The following is a 26,500-nucleotide window of genomic DNA, read 5'->3' on the forward strand; positions in this document are numbered from 1 at the left end:
CCTTTATGCAAGTTTTCAGTGGTCTAGCAATAGGGAGTGATCCGGGAGGCGGTTATGTTTTCGCTTGGCGCAGGTCTGAGGGCTTTTCTAGCTTTAACTAATGTTGACCTATCAATTTGCAGGAATGTGAGCAGTGAGCACTCATCCTCGTTCCGGTGGTTAAGATTTGGTTAACACTCACTCTCATCTTTCTCTCACAGATATTCATTAAGGTTTCATGAGGGGACAAGTAACTGAGTGGGGAGAAACCAGAGAAGTTACTCTACTCTTTCAGCGCTTCTCCGTCAACGTTCACGGCGTGACCTCTAGTGGGTGACTGTGGAACTGCAATGCACATTGACACTTTCTGTAATGTACTATGTCGTCTTACATTGTGTTTAAATATGATGAAAGGATTTAAACATTTCCATCCCTTTACAAGAAAATACATCAGCTCCAGAAAAATACTGTTGCAATTTTTTCTGTTGCTATTTGTAAAATAAAAAAAAATGTAGGCCTACAGAGTCAGACTCTCTTCTCTGATTTTCTCATATCCCCCTAACATTTTCTTTAATAAGCATGCAGTGGAAGACCAACTTGCATTACATGTCAATTAAAATGTGTTCTTAGCAAAACGCCACTCAATGCAACAGCTTATTCATACATTGCCATTCTGTGTTTTTTTTTTTATTCGTATTTTTTTTTTAACAAATAACATTACAGCTGCCAAGGTATCTATGTATTCTTGCCACTTGCTTGACATGAGAGAATGTCATACTTGTGTTCTTCTTAATGCCGTAGTGGAAGTTTGGAGCATAACCCTTTAGATTTTTGTAACGGTTGTGCTCCAAATTTACATCATGGCACAAGCTGAACATGAGCTGAACATGAGCTGACCAGGAATGCCCTTGCTGCTTAGCCATGAAATCTGAAATGTAATTCACACAGTGGCAGAAACAAAATCCTTCCAGATAACATCAGTTATGATGGACTCGTCCAGAAACAGAATAGGATGCGTTACTCACAAACAGTGGCACATCAAAAGGATGTTTATTATTACCATAATAAAATGTGTCTATACAATGTAGGACACAGGTCAAAGATCACGTGGGGTGGGAAGCAGACAACAACAAAAAAGCACAACTAACTAACAGCGTCAAATTCTTAACTGTAAATAATTTTGCTTGATTTTGAACAACTATCACCTTTGTTGTTAATAATATAATATGCATTTGAGACATCACAGATTCACAAGTAACAAGGTCTTTGAGAAAATATGACCAATAGTGAAGAATGACTGGTATAGTAATGGTGGTCATTGCAGTAGTACTTGCACCAACAGAGCAGCAAATTTAATATGAAAATGACAAAAAATATATATAGCTTTTAATAATGTCAACACAATATAAATAGTAAAAAACAAAGACCTGTTTTAGAGTCCAGCACAAAAACGCTGAACCACTGCTATAAGTCATGAGTCTATTCTGCATAGGCTTGCAGATTGCAAACAAAGACATCTGTGTCAAACAGTTTTTTCCCTGATACTAAACAAATGTAAACTAAGTAACCCTTAATGTAACATTTTGACAAAAGCTACAAAATACAATATAAGAATTTCAAACATTAATACTGGTGCAGATGTGAATAGGAATGCGCTCATTGAAATCACCAAATATCAGTGTCAATATTATACGTTAATTAAATAAAGTCTACTGAAAAGACTGCAGTTACTACTGTAGTTCTGTGTAAATGCAAATAAAGTGTAAAAGCGAGGGTTAGGCCAGGGGGTTGGTCCAGGGGTAGGGAGGCAAACATTCAGAAATGTTACTTTGTCCGTTTGTTCCTCGGGTCTGTGGTCTGAAACACGCTGGAGGCTGACATGAGGTTCTCAATGTACTGGCCCAGGACTTGATTCTCAGATTTCAGCTTCAGGTTCTCCTCTTTCACCGCATCCACACGGGCTGAGAGATCTGTAGACAACACAGGAAAGAGACTTGGATTTGGAGTGTTGTGAGTGTAGCCTTATGAAGGCTGACTGTAGCATGACTTAAAATGTCTTTTCATTTACTACTTTATTTTTGGTACGAAAGATATAAGCAACAATCTGTTTGGCATTATATTTTCATATACACACACACGGATTAACATTTGAATGGGTCAACACACCTTCTAGTGTGTGTTGGAGTTCCAGCACCTGGTTTATCAACCTCGTCTTTTCCTCCAACTCCGCCTGGTTCTCCAGGTCACCTGAGATAAGAAGACAAGAGAATATTTAACTGAACCATTCGCCCTTGGATGTCATAACCTTGATGAGGACCGACCATGCCGACAGCCCATTTATTACCCAGTTATTTCTTGAATTTTACTTACCGTCGTCAGAGTTCATGGTGAAATACTCGTCTTCCTTTTTGGAATGCAGGGCTGCGACTCAGTGGACACTTTACACGCCAGAGCATTATTGCAGGTAAGTGAGAGTAAAACACATGGATTGGTTTGATTACGCATTACAGGATAGCCTACCATTTAAATACATTATAGTAAATGATCTCACAAGGAACCTCCAAAGCCGTAGGCAAACAAGACAATGTTTAATGAATCGATTAGCTGCTATGGACATTAAAATAGTTCAACGTTGTTGAGACAGCTGGTGTTGCAATAGGCCCACGTGACATTTAAGTTTCTCTGTTTTACCAGCATGGCATGCATGTTGTTGGGCTCGAGATGGGCGTTGGCTTGCTTTAATTCAAAACACTGATGTTAATGGTGTCAGCCAGACATGTTTCATTATGAAACATGCATTTATCTCACAGAACAACCAAGGGAGTTCACATGTTAAAGTCGAGCTAGCTACGTTAGCCTTAGCGTTATCATCTAACGTTATTGGGTGTGATTCGGTCACAGCAGGGTATTATAGCGTTCAGTATCGTTTCCAGTTTAATAAGGACATCTAGATTTCTGTCAAATTGATGTGATGAATGTAGCAGTGTCTAACTCTCTTGTCATCTAGCTAGTTGTATAGCATAGCCTAATGTTTATTTTCAAGCTGCTTAGCTAGCTAGCAGGCCTTTCTTGCAAGTGCCCACCCCCCCTAACAAATGCGAGACAATGACATGTTGTCTGCAAGAAAAAATAATCGCCAGCAATATTACTTACCTCAAATATACGAAATATGCGTGATTGTTTGTGAAATATATATTGTTGTAGCAGCTAGCCTTCCTACTATCTAACGTGTACGTTCCTGATGGACATCTACATCCCAGAGTGACATTAAACATATTTCCATTCTACCGATAGAGGGAGACATATCCTCGCATATCTGAGTCATATGGCTCTGGGAAATCTGCAAACATTGAAGCAGAGCATTGTGTTCACCTGTCATTGTGTGGGAACTATACATTTTGACACCGCAAAATTATTAGCCACACGTCTTCCCCATCTGATTGACATTTCTTAGTTGGTAATATGCCTCAGCCTATTTTCAGCATTTCCCCAGAGAAAACATACTCAGATCAGATACTGGCACCATATGGCTATTGGATTAGGCTGAGTTTAATGCACGTTTTCCAAAAGACTTATGACCTCAGTGGTCAAGAATGCTGCACTAAAGACTGCAGGCTACAATTGGCCTACTTGGCAGGCTAAAAGAAATACAGTTGTTTCGGTTCACCAGACAGGTAACTGAGGGGGTGGTTGATGTCAATATATGGCTCCAGGATGACATGGACAAGGCCAAGGGTTCCAGTAAGGCTTAGAAGAAGAAGAGCAGTAATCACGGTGTAAAAGCCCAGGAAGTGTCTGAAGCACAAGAAAGCCAAGTGGCCATCATTGTAGTTTTCAATCCAACAATTGATCAAAACATGATTTAATTTAAAGAAGTGATTGAGTGCATCAGGCCTACTGTATTTTGGTCATGCTGGGTTGTCCACAAGAATATACTTGTCTTCCCAGGATATAAACACCTCCCAAAACAGCTGCCAGTCCTGGGGGGAAAAAAACACACATGCAACTCATTATTAAACTAAAACATTACACCAACATTTTAGTATTACATATGGCTTGTTGGGGGTCTCTCATTTGGTATACCTGCATCGAAGAAAAGCCCTGAAGTCCACAAAATCACAAGGAAAATTGGGTAGAAGGCAATACACATTTTCCTAGAGAGAGGGAGAGATATAGCAAGCCGTGGTTAGTGATGATTTACAGTACATCCATCTTGATACAGTCATCTTTGTGGTAATGTCAGACTGGGCAGAAGCAGGTGGCATTAACGTTGACCACAATGTTTTAAAGGTAGAGTATAAGATCCTGGAAAACGATTCCAGCAAAGCTGCATTTTGAAAAAGCACAGGTCAAAAGTCCCAACCCCTTTCTTCAGAAATTCCCCCGAATTCACACCTCCAGAGTACAGGAACGTGCAATGCTTGTTCATGAGCTGGAGGGAGGAGCAGGTTGCAGTTTGATAGATGCATCAGAATCCAATCATCGTTAACAGTCCGTTCAGTATGATTGGATAGGGTTTTTCCTGGATTGTTCGTTCTAGAGGCCACTAAAACTTTTCATTTTTGTGTCAAAACTTTTAATTAATTGGTTGCAATGGGGGTGTGAAGAGTATTTCAAGCAATATGTTAAAAAAAAAAATGCTCCAGAGAGCATGCTCTAAACATCTCATACCCCAACTTTAATGTGTCACTCGCTGCTTCACAGAACATGTTTTGTTGTTGTAGCCTATGTAGACTAATTAGAAAGTGTGGTGAGCAGCGGAGGTCTTACTGAGCTTTTAGTGTCCTCTCAAACTTTGCCTTTAGTGCACGGGTCATCACTGTGTGCGCAGCCCATCTTTTCCGTAGCAGGCTAGCCACATAAGCTGTAAAAAAAAAAAAAAAAAAAAAACCTCAATAGTTTTTCAGTCTCTTCACCTTTTGAGGGGAGTCATGCTCTATAAGACCTCAGGTAAAACTCTAATGAATAATTTGTTACAATTAGACCTATATGGTATATGACAGACCAGGCTGTATAGATTATACTTACTCTGATATGTAAAAGGATATAAAGTGATAGGCCTATATAAAGCTGACAGGGACATGCTTCTAATACCAGCCAACAACATAGAAGGAATAATATGGACAAGACAGATCATAGTGACAAAAAATACAAGAATGAGTTGATTCCATAGTGCACAACTGCATTTAGTGGAGGCAGTGGTGACTAAACTGATGCTCCTGAGTCATGCAGCGATGGTGTCATCTTCCGTCTGGTCTGGCCTCATTGCAGCTATGCAAACGATTGCCTATAACAATACAAAAGACCAAAGTGTGATTAAACCAGGCCTAGGTTACCCTTACCTGTGTGAAGAGCCGACACCAGTGTCACCGCGGCGAGGGGAACCGGTATCTCCATGTCCATGTGTCCTAGAAGCCTGAACACTGCACAGCCGCCGCCCTCTCACATAAGAAGTGGCTTTTACATCCAGAGGGTTGTATGGCCTTTATGTCACCATTATGACAGCATCAAGTCTCTCTTGCCATCGTCGTTTGGCACTGTTGCGCATCGCGTAAACAAAGCGTATAAAAAGAAAGGTGATCTAATAACCATTCAATTAATCACACATTTTAAAAGCATTGATGTAGGCCACATGGTCGTACTGTAGTCTGTTGAGTGAGGGCGTATGGAACAGCATAATGCCGCCACCTTATGACACTATGGAAAATAGAATTGTAATTTCTTTACAAAAGTGGTATGATTACCATCATAAAAGTATCATGTTGACTCCCTCTCATATTCATATTTCCTATTTCCATATACCTTTATTACATCCTTTTATTTAAAATAACTGCCTTGTGCTTAGACCGGCTAGCCTAGGGGAAGTGTGGTGGAGTCGCCAGTGATGTAGTAGGATGATGTCAGACCGTGCGCGCCGGCTGAGCACTGAGCTTAACAAAATCGGAGGATTCGACTGGACGTCTGCACTATAAAACGCGGACGGTTCACGCCCTAGTTTAAAATTTTCGAGTCGTTATAAGAAAGAACAACAATGGACAGCGATGACGACAACATTGAGGAGGTTGTGGAGGGTATGTCAGTCTTTCTTTATCTTATCCGATAGACACAATGGGGTTATAGCCTATTGAAGTTCAGCCTGGAGACTCATTGGCGATACAAACAACCATCACCAGATTGTCATCCAGGTTATTTTATAGCAGACCGAATAGCCGTCTCAGGTTCAGTCGGTTGTTAGGGCCCTGGCATGTGCAACTTCCAACACCCCGGTGTCTATTTTCGAAGGAAACCTGCTGGCGCTGCATTCCGAGCAGACAGACTGCTTGTGGGTGGGCTGTCGGCCTCTCGCCGTATTCGAAATCTGAAAAGCTGTTCTCGTGTTTAAATTTGGTGCTGCTGCGTGTAGTCTTTTGTTGTTACATCGTACTGTCACTTTGTTGCCACAAAATATTGATCTGCTGCAAGTTCTTCTTTCACTACACAGAAAGTCACGCGCAACTTTGTATCATAGGGCTCACGTTGTCTGTAGGCTATGTTGACATCTGAAGTAGTTTGAGCATCCTGCTAACCACGTTTTGGCACGATTATAAAACAAAATAGAAACAAAGATTTTAAGACTACGAAAATGCCGTGCACATCATTTGGTAAAGACAGGCGACTATGTGAGAAAGATACACAGGAGTCAGTACGGCGTGTTCCAACACACGTGTAGTAGACTGCCTCGCCCTCGTGTTAAAGGCATTTTGATTTCAGGAAGAGCATGAGTCATAATGAAAATGGATCAATCAGCTGGTTCCGGGAGAATAGCCTCCAGACCAAATAGGTGTAGGCTATCGGTCAACTACGAAACCTCTCACTAGGCCCGTCATTCAGACTGTCTGCTCCACAAATAGACCAAGCAGAAACTGATTGGCTGTTGGCTATAGAGCTGCCGGGTGTGGAGGGTTTTTTTTTTGTTTGCATCCACAAGAGAACCCATACATTATTTCAGGGGAACAGAATTGCATTAACCCTTTTCAATTCAAGAAGTTTATCAGTGTTGAGTTGAGGATAATAGGACATGTTGGATGATTTCTGTACATTATTTCTGTGTGTAGGCCCCTTGGATGAGAATGACCAACCACATGGATTCTGCATGGTCACCTACTCCTCCAGTGATCGCTTTGAGGGACACTTTGTCCACGGAGAGAAGAATGGAAAAGGGAAATTCTTCTTCTTCGATGGGAGGTGTGTGTGTGTGTGTGTGTGTGTGTGTGTGTGTGTGTGTGTGTGTGTGTGTGTGTGTGTGTGTGTGTGTGTGTGTGTGTGTGTGTGTGTGTGAGAGAAATGATGACGCATCATTTCCATCATTACATACTTATTATTAAAAACCAAACCATCAACTGTAATACATTATGTTTTTATAGACTCAATGAATGATCCACTGACGGTAGAGCACTTTAAATATTTTTGTACCAGTGACAATGGCAATAAAGACCTAATCTATTCTATTCTAAGTGTGGGGAAAGCAAGTCTCATGCTTTCAGTAATGTGTGTGTGTGTGTGTGTGTGTGTGTGTGCGCAGCACGTTGGAGGGCTACTACATGGATGACGCTCTTCAGGGCCAGGGTGTGTACCGGTACGAGGACGGCGGGGCTCTCCACGGGACCTATGTGGACGGGGAGCTGAACGGCCCAGCGCAGGAGTATGACCAGGATGGGCAGCTCATCTTTAAGGGCCAGTACAAAGACAACATGCGCTGTGGCCTGTGCTGGTTCTACTACTCTGTGAGTACCAACCAAAGATTCTAGAGCGGAGCTCTGTTCTAGAATCTTTGATTCCAGCCCTCCTATTACCAACTTTAAAAGTGCCTGTCTGTCTGTCTGCCTGTCTGTCAGTCTGCCTGTCTGCCTGTCTGTCTGTCTGCCTGTCTGCCTGTCTGTCTGTCTTTGTGCTGAACGTGCTCTGTTGTGTGTCCTCAGGACCGGGGCTGTGTGGTGGGAGAGGTGAACGATGAGGGCGAGATGACGGGGAGCCAGGTGGCGTACGTGTACCCCGGCGGCAACATGGCTCTGCTGGGCAGCTTTGTGGACGGGGAGCTAATCGAGGCTCGCCTCGCTCGTCTGACCGTGCAAGAGAGTGGCCGACCACGCTTTGAGATCATAGACGACAGTGAGTCACAGTTAAAAAAAAAAAAATGTATTGGCATTATTTAATAGAAACCTTCATTCTGACTGAGGCACAATGAAATTCTCTGACACTGACATTCACACCATTTTCCGATTAAGGACCAAAATCAAGTTATTGCAGTATTCAGGATCAGATGTTTCCTTGTCCGAAAGAAACGAAAATGTTCCTGTTTACATTCAATCAGCATATACTGAATAAACCTGTGCAGTAGAAGTAGCATCTGCTTCATGGCGTCTCAACGGGCTCTGTCTCTGAATTTGATTCAAATTTGGCCAAATTAGAGCCGCTATTGTTTTTGCGCCAAACCTGCTTCATTGAACATTAAATTGACCTCATCTTCACTCCAGGAGTGCAAACTTTTTGCCACACTTTTCACTACGTTTGCCAAGTGTCAGAGCATCAAACCAAGCTACACATGTTCCTTGCGTGAACATGTGTTTACAAATGTGTTTAGACTGTTTACATGCCACAATATTCCGGTTAAAAGAGGAATATGCCCTCTATGGTTTTTGAGACGATGTAATTGTGTTTTGTATTATGTTACTTATATGATGTTTATATAACAAGACAATGTAATTTTATGTTATTGTTATTTTTCCAGCCACGGTTTACTCGTATGACAAATCCACTTCTACCTGCATTGCTAACCACAGACTCCTTCCTGATCCGTATGAGGGCCAACAGTATGTATGCTAAAATCACACCACATATGTCCCACTACACACCAAGACCGGTCACAGCTGTATGGAGTATACTGTACATACAGAGCTGTGTCTCAAGGCTGCTGCAGCACTGTGGTTTGAATTCAAGGAATGATGAGTCACGCATAAATGTATGAATTAAACCTTATGTCAGTTTCTTCTGTGTCCCAGTGAGTTCGTTGAAACCTAGGTCACCTAGGTCAGTTTTACACCTCTCTTTCTCTCCCTCTCTTTCTCTCTATCTCTCCCTCTCTCTCTCACACACACACACACACTGCTGCTTACAGTTTTCAATTACTTTACACAAGACAGTTTTTTTTTTGATCGTTCACTGGTGTTCAATCTGATCTGAGTTCAGTTTTTGTGCCTTCTTTAGCGTGTATGTAGGACAGTCGCTGATCTCAGGAGCAGGAGAGGGTCTGTTTACCAAGATGGAGGCTGATCCAGACACGGTCATGGCCTTTTATAATGGAGTTCGCATCACACACTCTGAGGTGATTATATGGAGTGTGTGTGTGTGTGTCCACTTCTGACCCTGTGTATGTTGAATTTACAATTCTATATGGACAAGCATAGGAAATTCTAGTGACATATGCAAGTTTCCATTGATCTGTTGATCCTTTGAAACTGAGCTAAAATGTCACCAAAGTGCTACAAAAGTAGAACATTTTGACATGACCGTCTGAAACCCATTGCTGTGTTTTGTGAACGTGCAGGTGGACAGTCGTGATTGGTCGGTGAATGGGAACACAATCTCACTGGACGAGGACACGGTCATTGATGTTCCGGGGCCCTTTAGTCTGACGGACAACTACTGCGCCTCGCTCGGTCACAAGGCCAACCATTCCTTCAGCCCCAACTGCAAATATGACCCGTATGTACCGTCCCATACCGTCTATTCATTATTGTATTTCATCACATTTTACTGTTTACATCATTTTCATCGCTACTACTATACCCATTATTTGTCCTCTCTCTTGCTAAGTCTAATTACTAGTGTCTAGTATGTTGCGTTATGATGACAAAGAAAAAAGTTGTGTTAGATTGAACAGAACGTGTTCTCTTGCGATATGAAGGAATCCCCAACCCACCCATATTGTCACTTAAAACAAAAAAGTGGGATCTGTCATTGTGATGTACTAGGCACAGTCAGGACAAGGCTGAGGTCGGCATCATCAAATAACCACTGTGGTGTGTGTATTTGCTTTGTAATATTGCTTTGCCTTCTCTCTCATATTAGATTCATGCATCCTCGCTTCGGCCTCATCAAATGCATTCGGACAATCCGGGCTGTGCAGAAAGACGAGGAGCTGACTGTCGCCTACGGCTACGACCACGAGCCTTCTGGGAAATCTGAGCTGCCGGCGCCGGAGTGGTACGTCAAGGAACTCCAGGAGTTCCAGGAGCGGAATGGCGAAGTGCCGGCGGGCATGAAAGCTTGCTAATGACACTAGCCGCTCCGTGCGCGCCTTACCTGCCCCCCACACCCCCCCCCCCCCCTTCAGTCGCCACCTCAACCCCTTACAGCATTTAACCTGGCAGATATACCTGGGGGCACACACCTGACCATCTGCCTCTTCACCCGTGTCTGTCTCGCTTTCTCTCTCAGCTGTTACACCCAGCCCAGTTACGTTCCTGCGTGGGTCCATCCTGGCTTTGCACCCCCCCAGACCTGCTAATAGTTGACTGGTACAGTGTTACAGAAGCCCACTCCTGTGCCCTCACCCCAACCCAACCTAGACCAGTATCCCTGCCTGTCCTCAGCCTCAGCTATTCTGTCGCAATCACCTGACTTTAACCTGGTCCCCAGCACCCCCCCCCCCTCTTCTTTCCTCCTCTACCCCACCAATTAGTCCAATATAACCGTGTTCGCTGTCTCCGTGCAAGTGAAGTCATCAGTTGCTCCAGCCTTTTCACAGTGAAGCCCACGATGTCTGGAGCCACTTGTGAGTGAAACAGTGCTTTTGCAGTGGTGTTTACAGGGGTTTACAGTGCAGGAAGCCTTGGACGATCAGCACAATACTGTGGCTAGTGTGTGTCAGCCACTGAACATCAGACACACACCCACATGCATGCGAGCCCCAGAGGAACTATGCACAATCGTCAGACCAGGTGTGCTGCATCCGGTACAGATCTGTGCCTGGATCGTACTTGCAGCATCACTGCCGTGATCATGACAGTGGGATGAAATGGACTGTTTTTGTGATGTGATTTAATCACCCAAGGCTTCCACCTAATACTAAAGGAACTAACTAAAATATAAACCTGTGAGGAGTCTGCTCAGGTCTGTGCAAGCAGGAGTTTTCTTGTTACTTTTTTTTTTAATTTACAGTAAGGCGAGTTGCACTCTCTCACTCACCTGAGACTTGTTCCACTGGAGCTACAGTAATACAACCATTAGCATTATTTGTTACATCCTCTTTGGCTTGTATTAATAATATCCGGGCCCTTTCTCTGCTTACTGATATGTTACTGATTATGAATGAAGGACCGTTTACAAGCGTGTGCGTGTGTGTGTGACAGAGATTATGTTGTATGCCTGAATGCGCAAGCGGTAACAACTGGAGTACATTGTTCAGAGTGTGGGTAATAGCAAGCATTGAAGACGTTTTCTGCTGTAATCCAGACCATACTGAATAAAAGTTACCACAGCTGTTATGAATGCTTTTTTCCCTGTAGTTTCAAAACTGGTGTCTGCAATAAAATTGTTTAGGCAACGGCTGCTTAAAGCACCAGAAGAAAAAAAACGTTAAAATGGGAGGGAAATGTTCATATTGCACTTGAATACAATAAATTCGGAAGGGTGAAAAGGTTGCTATCAGTATTTCCATATCAGTATCTACATTTGATGTAATTTCGCGTGGCACCGTGCGTAACGGAGGGGGAAAAAAGAAGGGCGTGGCCGCGCCTGGCACCTGCTGGTTTAATAAGTGACTGGAGAGGGGCTTTCACCTACTCACCTGACCGACTTCCAACAAAGCAGACCGGAAGTGTCATGTCAGCCTGTCCAGAGGGCTCAAGGTACGTCTGTTTTCCTGGTTCTATGTCGTGTTCTCTAGATCAATGACCCTATAGGATAAATAAGTAAATGCTTTTTCATGCAAGACTTTAGATCTGTTAGCCGACTTTAGATCTGTTAGCCGGAGATAGGTCCTACTCACAACGTTTTAAAAGGTGTATTTAACCTACGGCTCTAATCAACAGGTGGATCTAATTTGAGATTATTACCAAAAGTATGGAACAGCTGTGATCGTCTACTGAAGATGAGCTCCTGGAACCACTAAGCTCTTTAACAAACAGGACTTACCAAAAACTTTCAGCGATAGTCTTTGTCATCTCAGTAGCCTACTATGCTAAGTGATCCGGGCATGGACCGGTACAGGTACTTTGTCTTCAATCAGCGGCATATCGTAGTGCTGGGGATCTTACAGGTAGCCTGTGCCGGGCTGTGCCTGGTGTGTGGTTGCATGGACGCATTCTTTCGTCTGAGTACCACTCTCAGCCGCACTCGGACTCCTGTATGGTCTGCGCTGGTAAGCGCGCACACCCGCACACCAACACACTGGCTCTCTCTCTAAAACTGCTGTGTTGAAAACAACACAAGTTGCGTTGTTTTTAACACATATCTGTGTCCAGATATGTACAACACAGTTTATATTGTTTCCAACACATGGCTTTTATTATTGGTAGCACTGTAATTATTATTTATTATGTGTGGACGACACTTGCGTTATCTTTAACACATCTCTGTGTCTAGATAGGGACAACACAGTGTGTGTGGTATCCAACACATTCGTTATAAGACGCACACACAATATTATGACCTTGTTTCTGTGCTAAAGGCTAACCAATTCCATCAATGATGGGTCCTCTGGGGTGTTCTAAAGTAGACTACTCCACAAGACTGATATTGGAAATGATTATTAGTATTATTGAAATGTAATAGTTTTAGGCTAAACATTTAGAAGTAATGTGACTGAACACCATCATGAGCTTTTTGGTCAGTTAGACTATGTTTGCATTGTGTCTGTTTTGGTTTCCTCCTTCCTCTTAGATAATGGCAGTGCCTGGTGTGCTGGCCCTGTTTGCCTCACAAAGGAAGAACCCTGTACTGGTAAGCAACATTTAAGAGAAGATCATATTTTCTCATATTATAATATCGGTCCAGGTGACGGGGACCAAAACCCGTCCTATTACATTTACAGTTCATTTAACAATCAAGGTACATTTAAGGTACAGCGCCACTGGGATATTGTGAATGCACCAATGACATCTACTCATGTACAATAAAGAGTTCAAGTGAAGTCGGGATGGAGAAGAGAAGTTTGAAGTAGGCTTAATTGTGTACTAAATTAAAGTCAATGTGCACAATATAGCCTATTGATGACTGGACAGGGTGAAATATGTATGTGGGGACCTTTGGTCCTGTTTTGTGTGCATGTCAGACATTACTATATGTGATCTGGGCAGGTGAGCGTTATGATTGTGTCCTCGCTGTTCTCCTGTCTGGCCGTGATGGTGGTATTCGCCTATGCTGGTTTGACCCTCAGCTATGGAGAAGAGGATGATGAAATTTTCCACCATCATATCCCAGAAGTGGTACGTTCCTCTTGATTCCCTCTTCTGCAAAGACATGATCTCAAAAGATTTGTCAAGTCTACAATATCTCACTGTGCACCATTCAGACACACACACAGTCTTATGATATGATGATAACTGTATAATTACATATTCAGAATCAGTCACGTTGTACAAAACTATCTTTGAACTTCACCTTAACTGTAAAGTGATAGGCTATGGTGCAACACCTTCACCAGCCATCTTAGAAAACTATCTCTGAGGGCCCGTATGACTTTCTTTTGCAAGGATACTAAATTCCCCCACCCATCCTCTATTTCACCGCTTTGAGCTACTAAGACTGGCTTAGCTAAATGATTATCATAATACCTGCCTTATGTTTCAAATTGTCAAGAGGCTCAACCCTAGATTGAGTAGGCTGGTTCCAATCTCCAGCCCTCAGCACAATCAAACGAGAATCAAACCAAAATGTCACCGACAACATGTGCGCACCAGTATGAGTGTTGTCTGTAGGGCGGCACGGATTTGGAACAGGATTGATGATGGCCTCAAGGTGTTGTTCTCTATCTCCAACAAAACAGCTAAAAACGATTTCCTTCTAACCTATATCTGACCTAACCTATATCTATAAAATTGCTTCCATCCTCATCCTCACTACTGGGATGTATGTGTATGATTGTATGCGTATGTAATGTTAAGTGTTCTGGTGTACTTTGTATGCATCTATTGAATTCTTCACCATCTGGTTACAGATGGTAACTGTGTATACCGTTGTCTGTACCACTGCTCTTTCATGAACCATGGGCCCCCACCTATGAGCTTTCTCTTTGGGGGGCCCATTCACTCCACCTGTCTGACTCTGTACCCCTATACCGCATTATGAAGTGGTATTGTGAATAAACACAAACTCAAGCTCAAACACAGAAACATCCCACAAACCCATTTGGAATGAAGAATGTCTACCATTAAGTGCAGCTTGCCTCAACCACATTTTTGTAACCTCTTTAAAGTGAAACAGCTAACTGGTTTATAATGCTTTGCATTTAAAAAGTTTTCTTTTGAAACCGTCTAACTATATGTCTTGAAGAACTTAACTGGGGGAGATTACAGCTCCACCAACTGTATATCGTAAGCTGCTGTCACAATCTCAGCTGCTACCTTGAATTTCCCCTTGGGGATCAATAAAGTCTCTCACTTTGACAGGTCATTCTCTCTCTCTCTCTCTCTCTCTCTCTCTCTCTCTCTCTCTCTCTCTCTCTCTCTCTCTCTCTCTCTCTCTCTCTCTCGTAGAAGTTTGTGCTGGGTCGAGTGGTGAGGGGGGCCAATGCCACTCTGTTTGTCTCGGGCGTGGGCGCCCTCCTCTTCTCCAGTCTGATTGCTCTGGTGGGCTGTCGGAGTCTGCCCTTCTGTGCCTGTTACGACGCCCGCACAGGCCTGGTAAGGGAAATAGTTAGTTACAGTCAAGAGTTCGCACATATTCAGTAGTAATAGCTACTAAGGAAGCAGCAAGTCAACATTGCCACTACTGTTGTAGTCATGGGTGTAATTGATTACAGGAAATCTATCAAAGTACTAAGTATAATAAAAAAAAATTAAATAATCTTTTTTTTCGTCTACAACATCTGCTCTTTATTCACAGGAGACTCTAGTGCCCCAGACTGACCCCAGCGCAGGCACAGAGCTGGTCTGCACTTGGCAAGGTGAGCGGCTCTGACCAGGAGAAAGGATAGAGGGTATTAAAGGGCCATTATCATGTTACAGGGGGTGGCTCGCAAACTCTCTCCTCGATGCTCGGTCCTCGAGGCTCGTTCCCACTGATCTATAACTAACACTGGATAGACTATCCCATTGTTGCCGCCCCACCATTCTTTATCTAGATCAGTGAGGATGAGGATCGAGGAAGGAAGGGATGGTGTATGAAAAACACCAGATGAGAGGCACCCAGTGTGGTGGTGAGTTTGTTGGGAAGCTTCATGGCCTCTAACACTTTTCTCCCTTTCCCCAGCAGGGGGCGATGATCTACTCTTCAATTCACCTGTGACATTTGTAGACCGATGTGTGGAGCAGGAGCAGGAACCGTCCAAACTTCCTCCTTATGTTAGACTCACCTGAGAAATGATCATACACAAGTAGAAAGGCCAACTGAGGAAGAGTGTTGTGTGTTTGTGAACTCCAGAACTATGATGCCTTTTAACATTTCAGATGCCTTTAATATTTCTGAATGATGCCTTTAACATTTCAGTTGGTTTATCTCAAATTGCCATCTCTGTCCAGCCATTGACTACCTCTGAACATTTAACTCTAGAGGAGTTCCTTTCTGTGACAGTCTTTTTAATGTAACCCAAAAATGTATATATTAATATGAACTATTTATTTTATACAGTATGTAAGTGTTTGTGAGGCCACAACGCACAGCTTGTCATATGGTGCCTGTAACAAAGGCCAGGGGGAAACTGGTCTGATTTTGTATTTGAAATGCTGTCATTCTTTTATGTACTGTGTGTATCTTGAAATAAAAAAAATATTTTAGATTAAACATCTTGTGTATTTTACAGTTTTAGTTTAGTTTAGTTTCAGTTGGTTAGACCCAAGATCAGAATTTAAATGATCAAAACTGCTTGTTCAAACTCCATATCATCATTTATGCACATCATTAAAGCAGTTTCTCCCCATCTTGAACAAACAGCAATGCTTTAGTGCATCCATGCAACTGATTTTGAGCAAAAATCTGCTGTTTTGTTTGCTAAAGTCATGTTGTTCATAATTTCATCCATCACTTGTGTTATTATTACATGTTTGTGTTGAACTATCAGTCAGAACTAGTCGTCATTGTCTAAATAGCATATATATGTGACCTGACCGATGACCATTAGGATGTATGGAAAGGTCTGCTCTGACCAAGCGGCGGTCATTTCATATTTGCACAATGCTGTAAAAGCCGTTGTTTTCTTTATACTGTCTCAATGTCTGTCAACAGAAAAAAAAACATTTCACTTGCAATTTTGCAATCAACTCCCTCCACACACAACAATGTGTAACTTTGTAGTTTAGAAATAGAATAGTGCTGCCTTGCACATTGTTCATGAGAAAATACTTAAGAGTAGCCTAAACGGTCATTGACAACAAGACGAAACAGTTTAACTATCTTGACATAAACAATGGCATGTGGACATTTTGATTGCACTGACATTTTGATTTGTATGAATATCTATAATGGGTATGTATATTTGCTTTGGAGGCATAATCAAAGCATTTTTTGAGCAAGATACACACTTTTGCAGGCAATCCACTATGCGGTGCATTTTGCTCTAGTTGTTCTGAGAAATGTACTAGTTGTTGTGCAAATATTAATGATGATTTGAGAAATGCACCGAAGCAAATGAGAAAAAAACAAACAGAACAGTAACCTAGCTTTATGATGGTAAACATGTGCAAATACTGTAGGCCTATATATTAAAATAAAAAAAACACTTAAGAGTGAATTATTGAAATGCTTTTGTTACTTTATTGCAACGTTACAGAAATGTCATCACACACATAGTAGTAATCCATTGCAGTAAAGTCATTCCCTCTATTTTGGGCTCAGACCCAAGTCGTGAGATGTTGTCTTGTCCAACTGCTGTTAAATTGGGCTTTGGTTTCGGTCTCACTGCCATGTTGAAGTGACACTTTGTTCAGCTTCAGTTTGGGATTGAGTCTTCACATACGTAACTGTGCCGACTGCCGAGAAACATCCACATAACCTGCCGAGAAACATCCTGGTGTGTTCAATTAAAAGTCATTTAACTAAGGTTTACAAAACTGAGGTAAAACTGGTGGCCAAACTCATAAGGCAACCTAAAATAAAAGGCATATCGGAAATACGAAATAAAAAAGGACACTTTCAATTTAAATACAATATGCGGATATCTATGATAAAGCTCTGCAAATACTTTAGGGGAATTTGCAGTTATGTTGTTCTAAGCATCCAACCCAAAAAGAAGTGTACAAATAAATGTCAGGTGCACTTAATGTTTACATTTTGAACTTATGAAGTTATGGTACAGGCTTACTGCCATCTTATTTGCATGATGGCAGTAGATTTACATTTTCCTCGGTTTGAAATCCCAAAATGTGGCCTATAGTATCACAGCACACACAAATACACCAGCCTGCTTTTTGCACAGTTGTAGAAGTTTGCTTTGAATTAAACAAACGAAAGGATAGTATTTACATGTCAACGACTAACTTGCCACAGAACCCGCTGTGACGCATTACACTGAAGTTGCTGAAGGTTTAGCACGAGTGTTTCTTAATATCCAACATGCAAGCTATGGTGTATTCGATCATTAGGGGAAGGCAAACAGTTACTGTGCACACTAGCACACACACAGAGTGAAGGAGTAAATTTGGGAGGGATGGACAACAGGCGAGTATAGCCCTGATAATCCTGACAGTTCGACGTGCATGAAAGCTGTGTAGCACAAGAGGTATGTTTTCTGGTTGGTTATATTTTTCCTTTTTCACGTTGCTAAGAGCATTAAGCATGTATTTGTTTTGTCCCTTTACACGGCTCGCTATAGCTAAACAGTTTTTAAAAGACACATGACCAAGTCTGAGACACGTTACTGGTGTGAGATATGACTACTACCTCCACAGTACTGAGATCTACAGTACATAAACATACACGTTTTTGTTGTTGTTTTTGTTGTTGTTGCAACTGTCAACAACTGCCAGTACATCTGCTGCAACGAAAGACTGAATTTCACTTTTTGCTGTGAAGGGTTGCAGGCAACCACCAGATGAGACAATGTCCAAATGCACAGTTGGCCTCAGGAACATGTGAACGACTACACAGGCACACACACACATAACATCCCTCAGAGAGGGGGACATCCTACATTTCATGTACATGAAGACCAAGAGACCGAGATGGCGGCTCCTGGCCTGCTTTAGAGGCCGTTTCCTGATCACTGATGAGGCGTGTTAATGCAAACGAGTCCTTTCCCTTTAAAGATGTCTTCCTTTCATGACAGGAAGTTCGATATGATGTTTGTGTGTGTAAGTTTGTGTAAGTGTGTGTGTGTGAGTGTGTGTGTGTGGAAACCAAAGCCGACTGATGGCTTTCATACTCGATTAACACAATGTTACCTGGTGTGGGCAATCTCCAACTACAATCCTCATAATGCTTTAAACAGGCAAGCTATTCAAATCACATAGCACACCATCTTCCTGTACTGACCATTATGAGAAGAAGCAAACCCACTTCTCTTGTGAACCCATTCAATCCCTCCCCACCATCTTCCAAAATACCCCCTCCCCTCCTCTCCTCTCTCCTATCCTCTCCTCTCTCCGCTCCTCTCCTCCTTCTTTCTTCTCTCTCTTTGTTACCCATTTCTTTATTTTTTCTCTTTTCTGTTCCTCAGCAGCTGTTGCAGTTCCACGCCCCTTTCTCCTCCTCCTCTCTCCGACCCTGGAGCGCCACCGTGTTCTCTGCTCCGGGCGGCTGGCTCAGCATCAGGGGCTTCTGGGACTTGAGCTTGTGCGCCACGGTCATGAAGATGGCCTCCACGTGGTCACTGTTGCTGCTGTAGCTATTGCTGTCGCCGCCGTCGGCGTGGTTCGGGTTCTTGGCGGACGTCTCGAACAGTGGCATGGAGTGCGAGTCGGCAAACTGCTGCGCCGCCTCCGTGCCCACCTGGGTGGCGTGGCGGAGGTCACACTTGTTGCCCACCAGGATGCGCGGCACCTCCTGGCCCAGCGAGTGCTGCTTGCACTCCTCGATCCACGCCGGGAGACTCCGGAAGCTGGCGGCGTTGGTGATGTCGTAGACGAAGACGACAGCGTGGACGTTCCTGTAGTAGTGCTGGACCATGCTCTTCCTGAAGCGCTCCTGACCAGCAGTGTCCCACAGCTGCACCTGCAGGGGACCAGAGGAGAGGACGACAGACCAGCGCATTAGGACAAGACAAAAGGACACGTCTGACCAGGACAAGGACATTACGAGAGAAAGTACAAGAAACAAAGTGCCTAAATGCCTCAATATTCATACAACATTCAATATAATGTATTTTTCTTACCAATAACTTCTAATCTAGTCTAATTTCAAAGGTGCGACCCACACACTTATTTCATCCTGCAACCAAACACCAACACATGGTGAAGATGTTATGTTTTGGTTTTGCTTTACCTCTAGAAGTGGGTGTTAAAACACTTTTCCCATTTTCTTGTTTAACCTATACTACATTTTCCCACACAGCATCTGGTTACATTACATTTGACATTCACTAGAATGCAACATTTGATGTTCACTAGAATCACTCAGCTGTGGCAAAGACAAGTAGGCAATGCGTCAGGGTTTTGAAATATGTAGTTGAATCATCTGCCAACACCCACCTTGATTTTTTCGCCGTCGATCTCAATAAGTTTCTCCCGAAAATCCACTCCAATGGTTGCTTCGGTTTTCTCCGGGAACTTGCCCGCACAGAAGCGGTAGGTGAGGCAAGTCTTGCCAACCCCCGAGTCTCCGATTACGATTATCTTGAAGATCCGCGTTCGGGGAGGAGGGAGAGACCCCAGCGATGTGGTAATTTCAAGTGAGGACTCAACATCTGCCATCATGTTCCCAAAATGAATGTGTATCCAACCAACACCGAATAACTAACGTCAACTAACTAGGATCCAGCTGGCTAACGCTCTCAAAGCTTTGCAAGCTTGCTGGCTAGCCTTAGCTTAACAACTGGTTTAGCTATCTAAACATGCAACAACGATTCAAATGACTGACTTGAGATACGTGCAAATAATTTAAGGCTTCATGAAATGCATAATATCAACAGTTGCCCAGCTCCAACTCTGAGATATGTGCAGTTACTTGCCCTGATTTGCTTGATCCTTCATTTTGCTGATGCATTCCAAGGGACTCTGCCCCTGTTTATATCTGAAGCCACGTAGAGAATGTGGCTTTATCGCGAGAGTTTATGATAAAAATAGAGTCCGGCCCTGTATCAGCTGATTTGAGCAGTGGTTAGAAAGTGGTCTCCACTGACGTAATTTTCTACCTGGCCGTATGATGAGCTAAGGTAAAACGATATGTCTAGGCTTAAAAATAAGCTGAGTCACACAATATTAACGTGGTCTCTGAATCAAAAGTAATAAGATAATAATACATAACATTATGTATTTTGTATGCATAATAGACTTAACTCCCAAAGCCAACAGGAGCGACAGGAATGAAATCATGCTATTGGGGAATACTCAGAGGTTTTTTTGTCCAAACCTTGGACAAGACAAACAAACCGGTCAAAAGGCAGGTTAATGCCAAAGTCCAACATAACAAACGGAAAGAGAATACTGCAAAAATGCCTGTGAGTAGACTACCCTACTGCTAATTTAATGACTTTATTGTAGCCTAGACATTATTCTTGAGCTGGTCTTAGTCCAGAAGTTTTAGCAAAGGTTTGGCTTTATCTTTCATGTTTGCTTGTTTGATGATTGCATAATGTAACCCAAGTTCAATATTTTTGTCACATTAGTGGCTTTCGTTTCAGGCTTGATGGCATTGCTTAACTGTCTTCTCTATGTGAGGAAATGTATTAAGAGTCAAATCTTCATCAGTTCAATTGTTCACATGCCATTGCAGTGAAACACATAAAAAACAGTAACTGAGTACATTCAAAACAGATAGTCTTTTGAGTGCCTGATATTTTAAAACTAAGCTTTTAGGATCCTTAAACTGAAACGCAAGGGAAACACCCTGTTTTACACAGGGTTTAGTTCCACTCCTTGGCAAAATGTAGTAGTTTGTTTGTTTTTCACTGAATAACTAATAACTAATAACTAATAATCTATTTGCTCTGACTGACCCTCTGATTGCTGTCCTCACTGTATCCATGAGCTCCACAGGCAGCAACAGGGGTTGAGCTGGAGCCACCTCCCCCAGGACTGGAGCCCCAGCACCGGACTCTCTTCACCGGGGACGCCCTGACCTTCCTGGCTGAGCTGACCTCTGCTTTCCAGTGTGAAGTCGACACTGTAAAGACCGACTCAGCAATTATACTTTACATTTTCAGTTATTTGGGCATAGTATAGCATAACGGGAAGAACATTATTCATTGAAAAAAAATGAAATCTCAGAAAAGAGTAGCCTAAAACAAAATGTAGCTTAGTCATTTGTTTGAATGTTGCATTTTGACAGAATTGAGTTACATAAAGCTAACAGTCAGATCCAGCTTATCAAAATGATTTCTAGCCTATACATTGCAAGTTAAGCATGCTTGGCTAGTACCTGGATGAGACATTTTTTGGGGAAACTAAGCTGGAACCTCAGAACAATTCTAGGCATATTTAAAAACAGCTATTCACTCATAAATGAAGCATGGCTTTGTTTAAAAAAAATCACCTCACCATGTCACTTTTCTCTGCCAGATCTTAAAACTCAGAACCCTCCGCAAAGCCCAGTTGGACCTGACTGGAGATCTCCCTGGGTTCAGTGCAGCCACAGCCCACATCCGGGACGACCCAAACTGGAGGGTCAGCCCGGTTCCAGCCAGACTGCAGTGCAGGCATGTGGACATCGGTGACCTCGCACCCTGTGACACGGACCGCTTCCTCCAGGCTCTGCGGTCCCCTGCCCAGGGTATACAGGTATAGAGATGGACATAGGCGTAATTTGTGGGGGGGTTACAGGGGTGATGATCCCCCAAAAAATTATATCCAGCTAATATAAACATATCCAGCCCTTTTGCACAAGAAAATTATTCAATAAATATATAAATTGATAAATATGCCACAAGTTTAACCCCCCCAATGGTAGACCCAAAGATGAGCAACTGAAACTTAGTATCATCTTTGTGTAACAGTAGTTAGCGGTGTTTCTTCTCTAACATGAAAAAAGTTTTTATGTATTTCATAGGTTATTTTCTGTCACTGTATTTAAATTATTGTGGTCTTGTCCAATAGGTCGATTTTGATGATGGCAATTGTCCAACGTACTACAATCAAATTAAGGGGATTTACAACGTATACCAGGCTGTGCACAACCAGTTTAACAGTGAGTTGATAGCAGCCTTAATATCCATACTCACACTTATTATTACTGCAAGTAGTTAAAGATATTCACCTGATGTTTTATTTCCTGTGTCTCAGATGCCCCAGCCATATCCCACGCCCCAATTCTGATGCTCCGACCTCGAGCTTGGAACATGGTGGACCATTCCATGATGGTATTTCTCAGCTGCATCATAATCGAATTGACTTCTGCTACAGGATATATTTTCACTGTTGGTATAGGATGGTGACCTGCTATGGCCCTATCTGTTTACTTCTGTTAACATATTCAGTACTGATGGATAATTTGTGTATAGGTAAATGGTAAGGAGGTTCCTGGCCCACTGTTTGACTTTGGTCTGCTGATGTTCCATAATGGGAGCCTGCTGTTTCAGAATCAGAGCGGTCCGTTTTTCTACCTATCCAAAGTGAGTGAAATCAAAAAAAGCACACACACAAACACACAGAGAGCCACACTTATTTTTCAGACTTACTCTTTACTTTGTAGGTCGAGAGCTATTTGGAAGCAAGGCTATGGAATAAAATATTCACCTGGACTGAACATAAGGTAGGAGAATACATACTGTATCTCTTTCCCCTGCAGAGTTTTTTGTGAAACTAGATAAAGTCAGTTTCAGCAGCAGTGATGCCAAAGGATCGTGCAGTTCAATAGGGGAAAAAAAGAGAAGGAACAAAGTACCTGTGTGTCGTATCGTATGCGTTAATGTGAACGAGTGTGTGTGTGTTTTGTCCTCCTAAGCTTGGCCTCCCCGTGGGCAGTATAAAAGCCACTGTGCTAATAGAGAGTGTGCTGGCCTCCTTTGAGATGGAGGAGATCCTGTACGAGCTCAAGGAGCACTCCGCCGGCCTCAACTGCGGCATCTGGGACTACTCCGCCTCCTTTGTCAACAAGTTTGGTAGATAAGTCCTAGCAATGCTCTGGAAAAAAAAATGAACCAACACAAACAGTTCACTTGACAGAAAAGTTCAGAACATTATGAACATACAGCACCACATATCTATCCATGATGAAATATTATTTATGATGTAATATGGAAGTCATTTCAACAGACATTTTTTAAATCTTAATGGGGCAATTGCTCTGTCGCTGGTTTGGAGTTTAGAGGTGGGGTATTAAACTCCAACTCCAGTTAAAAATGTTAAACTCCAAACTAGTGACATAGCAATTGCTCCGTTGTGATTGGGGTGTGCGTATATTGCTGCGTTGTTGCCTTAGTGGTTGCCTTCCTGTTCTCTTTAATGTCTAACCTCCCTCTGCAAAACCACAGTAAAATATTTGCATGCGCATCAAATCAAATCAAATATTCTACTCAGTTCCTCCCCTTTCTCCTTCCAGGTCAACGGCCTGAATTTCTGCTCCCTGACCGCAGCAAGTACGTGAACATGGAGAAGCGCTTCCTGCGGAGCTACATGGACCTGCTGGTCCAGACCTGCCATCGGCGAGGGGCCCTGGCCACCGGCGGCATGGCCGCCCTGCTGCTGCCCCCCGACAACAACAGCGCCCTCTACAGCACAGTCCTCCACACTGTCACCAGGTACATACACATACAGTAATTTCCCGCAAGCCGCACTGTGTATAAGCCGCAGGACAGTGTTTTATGCAAGTTAAAAGAAACAAAACCATATTAACACCATATTAACTGTCCCCCTGTATTAACCTCATATTGGAAGAAATTTTGCAAAATCAATGTATAAGCCGCGGCTAATAGGCGGGAAATTACAGTAGTGGGGGCTATAGACTGGGTAAACCCTGCCTGTGATTGGATTTCGCCCTGCAGCTCAGGCTGGAAGGAGGCACATTTATCTCTCCTGGGGTGCCTCTCATTTGCTCTTTTATACCTCCTCCCTTCCTTCCTCGATCCTCGTCCTCACTGATCTAGATAAAGAATGATGGGGCGAAAACAATGGGATAGTCTATCCAGTGTTAGTTATAGATCAGTGGGAACGCCCCTCGAGGATCTAGCATCGAGGATCGAGGAGAGATGTTGAGAGGCACCCCTGCTTCCATTACACATTTCCGGGGAACAATCACAAACTGGCTTACCGCCTGGCCACCTGGCACACCCGGATCATTGGTCTGATTGGTTGAAGGACTATCTAAGCGCACAGAGTCATTTGAACTATGCCCACTGATTACGCCTCAAATCATCAGCATGTTTGTTCTCTCAAGCTTGCCACTTCTTCCATCCTCCTCCATTTCTGACCATTTTCTTTTTAACATTCCATTTCCCCATTTTGGTTCCAAAATGGCGCAGGCTGAAGTTACTTGAAATAAAAGCTGGAGTTGATGGGTTCATGGTGTATGACATGGACTTGATTAAACCAATGCAAAAGGTAATCCTTTCGATGTTTTCAACTTTTATTTTCTATCATTCCCCAAAAAGTCATTTCAATTACTTAATTCGATTAAACACCCATCTCTGAGATACTCTGTTGGTCTACTCTCTGCCTCCCTCTGTCCTTTACCACGTTTAGCTGTTCCAGGCTCATACTAAAGGAGAGAATCAGTTGAATGAGCTGCGAAGTGACCTCAAGGTGACCCCAGAAGATCTCCTAATCATGCCAGCGGTCAGCTACGTCTCTACCTTCTGTCCCTAAACATGTGTTCTCTATCTGCATAGATCCACATATAATACCAAGTTATAACCGTGTTTTTAATGCCACTGATCTGTGTAGTTTATGGAATTTGTCCCCAGGGGGGAGTGACTCTGTTTGGACTCAAGCACAACATTGCAGTAGGAATCCTATTCATTGAGGCCTGGCTGACTGGTGAGCTACTTTGAAGATGATAGATTTTGCAGCAAATAATAAAATGTAATAAACAGATATTTGTTGGATTTTTTCTGGAAATCAGCCTTTTAGTGTGGCATAATAACCCAACATCAAATTACTTCTCTCAGGTCGAGGACACTTCTTTTACAAAGGCCAGGTGGAGGACTCGGCCACAGCCGAGATCTCCAGATCCCAGGTGAGTGTGTCACACATCTCATACCTTGCTCAAGGACAGGTGACGTTCTTCAGGTGATGCTCCTGTCAGCTCTGTTCTTACTGTGCTCTCAGGTGTGGCAATGGATCCGCCACCAGGTGAAACTAGAGGATGATGGGACCATGGTGACACGTGCACTGGTGCAACATCTCGTCCGAGAGATAATGGGTCAATTAAAGGAGGCCATTCACTGCAGGACAGTAAGGTATCACTGTGCTCTCTAACTCATTCACTGCAGGACAGTAAGGTATCACTGAGCTCTCTAACCCATTCACTGCAGGACAGTAAGGTATCACTGAGCTCTCTAACTCATTCACTGCAGGACAGTAAGGTATCACTGAGCGCTTTAACCCATTCACAGCATCAGCACAATCTGACTGGAAGGGAAACTAAACCGTTATCACAGAGGCTTTATTACATATGTACAGGAGACATGTAAAATAACCTTTTAATTCCTTAGTTTATTTGATTAGATGTTTTAATCTTGTGGAGAGGTCATTTGCATGATGTTGACAATGTCATTATCAGGGGTGGAAATTAAAATGTGAAAATGTACATCTACCAGCCACTCGATATTGATATTTGATCAAATTCACCAGCCACTCGATATTAAAATATTACTAGTGTCTACAATTACAAGTCACTTTGACTAGCATATAGCTGGTGGCTGGTGCTGATTTCCATACCTGCTTTATTATCCATAACAACTCTAACCTAGCCCATCCCCTCATGCACAGGGATGAGCAACGGCTGAACACGGCAGTTGCCATGTTTCTGGAGGTGATCCAGAAAAGCGATTTCCCAGAGTTCCTCACCACATACCTGAACCTGGACCACACCTTCCTCTCCTCCCAGAGCCTGCACGTGGACGCAGGTGGGGCCCTGCAGTCCAAACTGTAGTTGCTGGACAGTAGCCAAGACAGTTTTACGCCTGGTGATTCAGAATGTAATGCCTTCTTCCACAGCTCACTTGGATGAATAAACTTCAAGTGACAGCAGACATCAAGTGTCTTCAGTTCTAAATATAATTTATCTCCAGCCCTTT

The 26,500-nt window shown here is 42.9% G+C and overlaps 6 protein-coding genes across 13 annotated transcripts in view; 4 read left to right on the forward strand and 2 right to left on the reverse strand.

Annotated features, from left to right (window-relative positions):
- Positions 1-501, forward strand: part of zgc:154054 (Alpha-1,3-mannosyl-glycoprotein 4-beta-N-acetylglucosaminyltransferase B-like) — a 17,113-nt gene extending 16,612 nt beyond the window's left edge. Inside the window, exon 15 of the mRNA XM_062524014.1 lies at positions 201-501. Within this exon, the coding sequence (XP_062379998.1) occupies positions 201-221 (21 nt within the window). The 3' untranslated portion in view covers positions 222-501. The remainder of the gene's footprint in view (positions 1-200) is intronic.
- Positions 502-1,010: 509 nt separating this feature from the next.
- LOC134068420 (short coiled-coil protein B-like) lies at positions 1,011-21,427 on the reverse strand. 3 transcript variants are annotated; one of them, XM_062524023.1, is made up of 10 exons: positions 12,154-12,291; positions 11,807-11,915; positions 5,322-5,516; positions 4,750-4,843; positions 4,063-4,133; positions 3,878-3,959; positions 3,133-3,774; positions 2,350-2,417; positions 2,146-2,226; positions 1,011-1,949 (listed from the first exon to the last, which is right to left on the reverse strand). In XM_062524023.1, the coding sequence occupies exons 8-10, from the start codon at positions 2,363-2,365 to the stop codon at positions 1,804-1,806; spliced, it is 243 nt and encodes an 80-aa protein (XP_062380007.1). In that variant the 5' UTR covers positions 2,366-2,417; positions 3,133-3,774; positions 3,878-3,959; positions 4,063-4,133; positions 4,750-4,843; positions 5,322-5,516; positions 11,807-11,915; positions 12,154-12,291; the 3' UTR covers positions 1,011-1,803. The 3 variants fall into 3 exon arrangements, with proteins under 3 accessions (XP_062380007.1, XP_062380005.1, XP_062380004.1); XM_062524021.1 differs by lacking the exons at positions 1,011-1,949; positions 2,146-2,226; positions 2,350-2,417; positions 12,154-12,291 and adding an exon at positions 21,266-21,427 and having other exon boundaries at positions 3,507-3,774; XM_062524020.1 differs by lacking the exons at positions 1,011-1,949; positions 2,146-2,226; positions 2,350-2,417 and having other exon boundaries at positions 3,507-3,774; positions 12,154-12,318.
- Positions 2,091-11,508, forward strand: setd7 (SET domain containing 7, histone lysine methyltransferase). Of its 2 annotated transcripts, none has more exons than XM_062524016.1 (8): positions 2,091-2,443; positions 7,074-7,203; positions 7,541-7,742; positions 7,938-8,127; positions 8,747-8,828; positions 9,223-9,340; positions 9,563-9,720; positions 10,087-11,508. In XM_062524016.1, exons 2-8 carry the CDS (start codon positions 7,112-7,114, stop codon positions 10,289-10,291), a joined length of 1,047 nt encoding a protein of 348 aa, XP_062380000.1. In that variant the 5' UTR covers positions 2,091-2,443; positions 7,074-7,111; the 3' UTR covers positions 10,292-11,508. The 2 variants fall into 2 exon arrangements, with proteins under 2 accessions (XP_062380000.1, XP_062379999.1); XM_062524015.1 differs by lacking the exon at positions 2,091-2,443 and adding an exon at positions 5,853-6,050.
- zgc:113425 (uncharacterized protein LOC541425 homolog) lies at positions 12,197-15,960 on the forward strand. Of its 2 annotated transcripts, none has more exons than XM_062524018.1 (6): positions 12,197-12,379; positions 12,901-12,960; positions 13,317-13,445; positions 14,715-14,861; positions 15,064-15,124; positions 15,430-15,960. In XM_062524018.1, exons 1-6 carry the CDS (start codon positions 12,197-12,199, stop codon positions 15,534-15,536), a joined length of 687 nt encoding a protein of 228 aa, XP_062380002.1. In that variant the 3' UTR covers positions 15,537-15,960. The 2 variants fall into 2 exon arrangements, with proteins under 2 accessions (XP_062380002.1, XP_062380003.1); XM_062524019.1 differs by having other exon boundaries at positions 15,433-15,960.
- On the reverse strand, positions 18,093-20,447 carry rab33ba (RAB33B, member RAS oncogene family a). The gene is made up of 2 exons (XM_062524017.1): positions 19,800-20,447; positions 18,093-19,323 (listed from the first exon to the last, which is right to left on the reverse strand). The coding sequence occupies exons 1-2, from the start codon at positions 20,022-20,024 to the stop codon at positions 18,826-18,828; spliced, it is 723 nt and encodes a 240-aa protein (XP_062380001.1). The 5' UTR covers positions 20,025-20,447; the 3' UTR covers positions 18,093-18,825.
- Positions 20,411-26,455, forward strand: ugl (ureidoglycolate lyase). 4 transcript variants are annotated; one of them, XM_062524011.1, is made up of 16 exons: positions 20,411-20,482; positions 20,600-20,767; positions 21,306-21,434; positions 21,828-22,046; positions 22,362-22,452; positions 22,542-22,624; positions 22,766-22,876; positions 22,957-23,016; positions 23,209-23,365; positions 23,806-24,004; positions 24,725-24,803; positions 24,945-25,037; positions 25,166-25,238; positions 25,370-25,437; positions 25,530-25,660; positions 26,193-26,455. In XM_062524011.1, the coding sequence occupies exons 2-16, from the start codon at positions 20,633-20,635 to the stop codon at positions 26,353-26,355; spliced, it is 1,791 nt and encodes a 596-aa protein (XP_062379995.1). In that variant the 5' UTR covers positions 20,411-20,482; positions 20,600-20,632; the 3' UTR covers positions 26,356-26,455. The 4 variants fall into 4 exon arrangements, with proteins under 4 accessions (XP_062379995.1, XP_062379996.1, XP_062379994.1 ...); XM_062524012.1 differs by having other exon boundaries at positions 20,439-20,482; positions 20,615-20,767; XM_062524010.1 differs by lacking the exon at positions 20,411-20,482 and having other exon boundaries at positions 20,489-20,767.
- The last annotated feature ends 45 nt before the right edge of the window (positions 26,456-26,500 follow it).

The sequence above is a fragment of the Sardina pilchardus genome, chromosome 21 (assembly GCF_963854185.1).
Source record: "Sardina pilchardus chromosome 21, fSarPil1.1, whole genome shotgun sequence".
NCBI classification, from domain to species: Eukaryota; Metazoa; Chordata; class Actinopteri; order Clupeiformes; family Clupeidae; genus Sardina; species Sardina pilchardus.